Source organism: Dendrobates tinctorius, unplaced genomic scaffold, assembly GCF_039654945.1.
Source record: "Dendrobates tinctorius isolate UK_male_01 unplaced genomic scaffold, ASM3965494v1 ptg000103l, whole genome shotgun sequence".
Taxonomy (NCBI): domain Eukaryota; kingdom Metazoa; phylum Chordata; class Amphibia; order Anura; family Dendrobatidae; genus Dendrobates; species Dendrobates tinctorius.
Window position 1 is genome coordinate 36,587,901 of NW_027361771.1, and position 6,000 is coordinate 36,593,900.

General features: G+C 45.2%; 1 protein-coding gene across 1 annotated transcript in view; it reads left to right on the forward strand.

The window, feature by feature from the left end:
* The window catches only part of LOC141100197 (uncharacterized), a 51,482-nt gene extending 45,970 nt beyond the window's left edge, over positions 1 to 5,512 (forward strand). The window contains exons 9-11 of the mRNA XM_073588521.1: positions 3,779 to 3,920; positions 4,218 to 4,371; positions 4,453 to 5,512. Coding sequence (XP_073444622.1) covers positions 3,779 to 3,920; positions 4,218 to 4,371; positions 4,453 to 5,260 — 1,104 coding nt within the window. The 3' untranslated portion in view covers positions 5,261 to 5,512. The remainder of the gene's footprint in view (positions 1 to 3,778; positions 3,921 to 4,217; positions 4,372 to 4,452) is intronic.
* The last annotated feature ends 488 nt before the right edge of the window (positions 5,513 to 6,000 follow it).

Consider the following 6,000-nt stretch of genomic DNA (forward strand, 5'->3'; position numbering starts at 1 on the left):
ACGCGAGTGCCACAGGATGGGGCGCACACCTGAGATCCCACTCAATACAGGGGACCTGGTCCTCGCTAGAAAAGGATCACGGTTCAAATGTAAAAGAACTATGGGCAGTGGAAAAAGCCGTGAAACATTTCCTTCCTTTACTTCGGGGCCGCCACACCCGAGTCATGACGGACAATCAGGCAGTAGTAGCCTACATCAATCACCAGGGGGGAACGAGATCTCGGGGCCTCATGCAAATATTGGATCTACTCTTCCAGCTAGCAGAAAAACATCTGTTGTCCATCACAGCACTGCTCATAAAGGGGGTAGAAAATATACAGGCAGACTTCCTGAGTCGCAGGCACCTAAGACAAGGGGAATGGTCCCTAAACCCCCAAGTCTTCCAACAAATAGTTCAGGCCTGGGGCAAACCAGAAATAGACCTGTTCGCTACCGCACACAACCGGAAGGTCAGGAAGTTCTGGTCACTAAATCCAAGGGAAAACCCCTTCGCAGTAGATGCCCTACAAATACCCTGGAAGTTCATCCTGGCCTATGCATTTCCCCCGATAACAATGATCCCAGTAGTGGTCAGGAAAATCGGGGAGGATCGAGCGAGAATAATTCTTATAGCTCCGTTTTGGCCAAGGAGGCCTTGGTTCTCCCTTCTGAGACTCATGTCGGTGACAGATCCATGGATATTACCGGAGATTCCAGACCTGCTTTCCCAGGGACCAGTGGTCCACTCTCAGGTGAAAGGCTTCCATCTAGCAACCTGGAATTTGAGAGGGCGCTACTTAGTCGCCAGAGATTCTCTCCAGGGTTAGTCTCCACCCTGTTGAAAAGTAGGAAACCTATAACATCCCAAATCTACGGTAGAACGTGGAAAAAGTTCCTAGACTTCCTGGGGGAACCCTTGGGGGATGGAGCGCCAGTGGGACCTATCCTAGAATTCTTACAGTCGGGGCTGCAACTGGGGTTAGCCACTAACACACTCAAAGTCCAAGTCTCAGCTTTGGGGGCCCTATATAACTGCAACTTAGCAGCCAATAGGTGGGTGTCCCGATTCATAAAGTCCTGTGGCAGGTCAAGGCCGGTCATTATCCCAAAGACACCACCCTGGGACCTCAACCTAGTCTTAGAGGCCTTAACCAAAGATCCCTTTGAACCACTACTAGAGCTGTCACCAAAGCTACTTACACTTAAAACTGTCTTACTGGTAACCTTAACATCAGCCCGAAGAGTGAGCGACCTACAAGCTCTATCTATGTGTCCTCCATATACACAGATCTTGGATGACCGAGTGGTTCTAAGACCAGACCCGGCCTATCTCCCCAAGGTAGTCCAAAAGTTTCATAGGACTCAGGAGATCTCCTTGCCGTCTTTCTGTAACAATCCTAGAAACCCTGGGGAGCAAAAGTTCCATACATTAGATGTAAGAAGAGCCATAGTACAATATATGTCAGTAACTAGTCAGTGGAGGGAAGATTAGTCCCTTTTTGTAGCCTTTCAGGGTAGTAGAAAAGGGCACGGGGTAGCTAAGAGTACCATTGCCAGATGGATCAGGGAGGCCATTATGTTATCCTACTCTGCAAGTGGCGCTCCGGTTCCAGAAGGCATCAAGGCTCACTCCACCAGAGCCGTGGCTACCTCCTGGGCAGAGAAGGCTGAGGTATCGATTGAGCAGATTTGTAAAGCCGCTACTTGGTCCTCACCTTCAACCTTTTTTAAGCACTACCGACTTGATCTACCTTCCTCTACTGACCTAACCTTTGGTAGAAGGGTGCTTCAAGCGGTGGTCCCTTCCTAAGGTGTCTTATTCTACAAAAGTCTCTCATGTGTGCCATCATGGGAGACGGGAAAACACCAAGGTTACTTACCGGTAGCCGGTTTTTCCGGAGCCCATGACGGCACCTGTATATTCCCCCCCCTTTTTCACTCCTTTGGTGTGCAATATAGTTTGGGTGCTTTTTTTTTAGTTAGATATAATGTGGTGATAGTTTTACCATGTGTACTAACCCGGGGGGCCTCTCATGCTCTGTAAACCAACTGAAGCTAGGGTGAGGTACCGCCCCTTTTTTCTTCAGTAGGGTTCCTGTCCTGACTGGGCCGATCCCCTCTCTCATGTGTGCCGTCATGGGCTCCGGAAAAACCGGCTACCGGTAAGTAACCTTGGTGTTTTTTGCAAAAAAAAGTTAAAAGTTAATTTTTTCCTTCCACATTGCTTTAGTTCCTGTGAAGCACTTAAAGGGTTAATAAACTTCTTGAATGTGGTTTTGAGCACCTTGAGGGGTCTAGTTTTTAGAATGGTGCCACTTTGGGGTATTTTCTGTCATGTACACCCTTCAAAATGACTTTAAATATGATGTGGTCCCTAAAAAAAAATGGTTTTGTAAATTTTGTTGTAAAAATGAGAAATCGCTGGTCAACTTTTAACCCTTATAACTTCCTAACAAAAAACATTTTGCTTCCAAAATTGTGCTGATATAAAGTAGACATGTGGGAAATGTTATTTATTAAGAAATTTGTGTGACACATCTCTCTGATTTAAAGGCATAAAAATTTAAAGTTTTAAAATTGCAAAATTTTCGCCATATTTCCGTTTTTTTCATAAATAAACACAAGACTTATCGAAGAAATTTTACCACTAACATGAAGTACAATATGTCACAAAAAAACAATCTCAGAATCAGCGGGATCCATTAAAGCGTTCCAGAGTTATAACCTCATAAAGAGACAGTGGTCAGAATTGTAAAAATTGGCCTGGTCATTAAGCTGCAAACTGGCTTTGTCGCTAAGGGGTTAAATCCGTCTTGTGGTTGTTGTGTAATCTTTATTTTCAGTTTTGTGTTAATGATCTGCTTGTGCTCCAGGGTGGTCTGTGGGGGTCTTCATGTGGCGCTCTGATTAGCTATTCATACTTCATAGGGATGGCTTCTGACAGGTCACTGATCCCTCAGTGACAAGTCCCCTTTTTTACATACTGCATATAATATTGTTTAAAAAAAAAATTACATTCATCAGGCAGGCGCCGACAGTGGTGCCTGCACTGTAGCATTATACTTTGGATAATATGACCATTTATTTTTTATTTCGTCATCAAAAAAAATTATCTTAATCAAAATGGCGCCAGCCGTGTTCCGATAGATGCTGCTGTGTAGGCGGCCGTCATCTTGATGGAGCCTATTTTTTTTCTCTCCAGCAAAATAGCACCAGCTAATAAATCAAAACAGGCAAATTATCCACAGGTCAGCATGGTGGCTCAGTGGTTAGCACTACAGCCTTGCAGCACTGGGGTCCTGGGTTCAAATCCCACCAAGGACAACATCTGCAAGGAGTTTGTATGTTCTCCCCGTGTTTGTGGGTTTCCTCCGGGTTCTCCGGTTTCCTCCCACATTCCAAAGACATACATAGGGGATTTAGATTGTGAGCCCCATCTGAGGAAGTGATAATGTATGTAAAGCGTTGCGGAATAAGATAGCGCTAAATAAGCAATGCTTAATATAAAAAATAAATTAACATCTGCACTGCACATCCAGCAAAATGTTTCACATCAATGTTATAGACCATTTATAAATGTTCATTAGGCACATACTTTCTATTCTCAGTTCTGGGATACTGTATTACAAATGGGACATTTTTTTCAATTCTGTGCATTAGGAAAAGGGGTGAATCATGGTGGTGTTTAAATGTTGATGAATATGTTAGGGTATGTTTAAAATAAAATGTTTTGTTATAAAATGTTTGTTAAAAAGCACTTAACTATATATAAAGAGGCCTTCTTTATTATCTTTTGCAGGTACAGGCCCGTCCTTTGCTTTGGGACAAAGGCTCTTTTGGGTACACTGACCGCCACCGCCGAGACAGGGCCTGGATTGAGATATGCCAGATACTATACCCAGACTGGGGTGGATACTCGCATCCACAGCAGGGGGTTATCGGTGAGGTTAATGCACGACATTGCAGATGGAATCAATAAACTCAATATGGAACACCGTGGGGTTCAGCTGACATCACCATAGTGCACAGCAGTGACGAGCGATACATACCTTTGATGCTATTTAAAGGGACTATGTCAACACAGGGAGGGTGGAGATAAAGGGACAACAAACAGGTGTGAAGGTGTATATTTATGATTGGCTGTGCCGTGATGCACCATGCGCCTGTGCTTGGTTGGAACAGTCATTCTGTGCAGACAGTCCCTTTTAAGCATTTTTACATCATGATTTTCATTCTAGAGGATGATGTTCGTCAGAGGTGGAAGTCGGTGCGGGACCGCTTCCTGAAGGAGAGACGCCAGGCAATCCGAAGTGGGATCTCTCCCTCAAAGCGCCGCAAGATGCCATTTTACGATGAGCTATTGTTCATCATGCCCAACTGTGAACCTCGGACGTTAGTATTTTATACATCTGTTATGATTTTCACTGTTTGGTGCACTTTAGATTTGATTTTAATTTAAGTTTTTTCCAACAGATCTCAAGGCAGTTATCAGGAGACAGAGAGCTTAGCTGAGTCGCCTTCCCCACATGATGAACAGCAGCAGATGGAGAGCGAGCCCACTCCTTCTACATCTGCTGCGCCCATCCAGGGAGTAGAGGTGGATCTGGAAGACCAGGTGGAATCGTCGTGGGTGGCCACGCCACCATCCCCGGTAGAGGAGATATCGACATCAACCCCAAAAATAGCTGCTGTCACAATTTCTACTGTTTCACCTATTCCAGTAGTCATCCCTGTCACACGGCCCATGCTCCCAACCCGTACAGCTTCCATCCGTGGACGGAGTCGAAGAGCCCTCCGGGTAACAGACAGGCATTTAGAAGGGGAAATTGAGTCCATGTCTTTTAACCGGAGGGTGGAAGGCAATGACAGATTTGATTTTTTTGGATTCGGGTTAGCATCTCATTGCCGACAGATGCGACCCGAGCACCAAGATGACTTCATGTCATTTGTGCATGCTGCCGCGGGACTCTTTGACACTGCTGAATCCCTGCCAGACCTTGGAGATCTAATAAATACACTCCGGTGGGCCTCTGGTCTGCGGGAACTGCCTCCTCGTTCCCTTCCAAAGCCCCGAGTCAAGTCTATCTCCATCCAGACTGATCCTGTTAATTTTTCTGCCCTTCAGCCCCCTCCTGCCCAGACCACTTCAGGTTCTCAGTTATTAAGTACATTTTATCAGTGCCCCCCTACTCCCTACACCAGCAGTGGGCCCACTGAAAGCCAGCCTACTAGTTCCTCCACCTCACCAGACTATTCCAACCCACCGTACACCAGTTTTTAATTTATTAAGATACCAGCTTTAGGTCTGGGTGGAGATTGAAGACTGCTTTTGTAAATAGCTGTACATTTTTTTTTTTATACTGCATATAGTTTAAAAAATAGTTTTATAGGGCGAGTGGGAGAGCTAGTTTGGGTGTTCAAGGGCCATAGGGTTAGGGGAGAGGGATGGGTGGGTTTTTTATTATGTAATAAAAAGCCTGAAATGTTATTTATTATGTTTTTCCTATGTTTGTAATAAATTTTATTTTGTTGATTTTTTTTTTAATTTTGTATAAAGAATCCACTTTTTTTAATGTAGGCTCTTAAAGAGGTTGTTCACTACAATGTATAATGTGCCCATCGATTTAAACCTTTTATGCAAGTATTTTTGTAAATACCGTACCTCTTCTTGCCATTCTTGCCTGCGAGCGGCGCCGTTGCTGCTCGCTTAGTAGTGATCACTTGACCCCGGCTGCAGCCGCCACTGACATCCGATGATGTCACATCAACTCCCAGACTTCCTTGCATCACCGAGGCGTAAACCAGTCGCACGCACTGCCCCTGATTGTTCTGTTGGTAGTTTTTCACCGCGTGTCACAGCCCAGTATCCAGCACACCCTTGCGACCAATGAAAGCAGAGGAGAGAAGGAAAAAGTACGCTGGATACTGGGCCGTGACGTGCAGTGAAACACCGCCAACAGCACAGTCAATTGGGCGGAGTGCGTGCGACTGGGTCACTCATTGGTGATGCAAGGGAGTTCG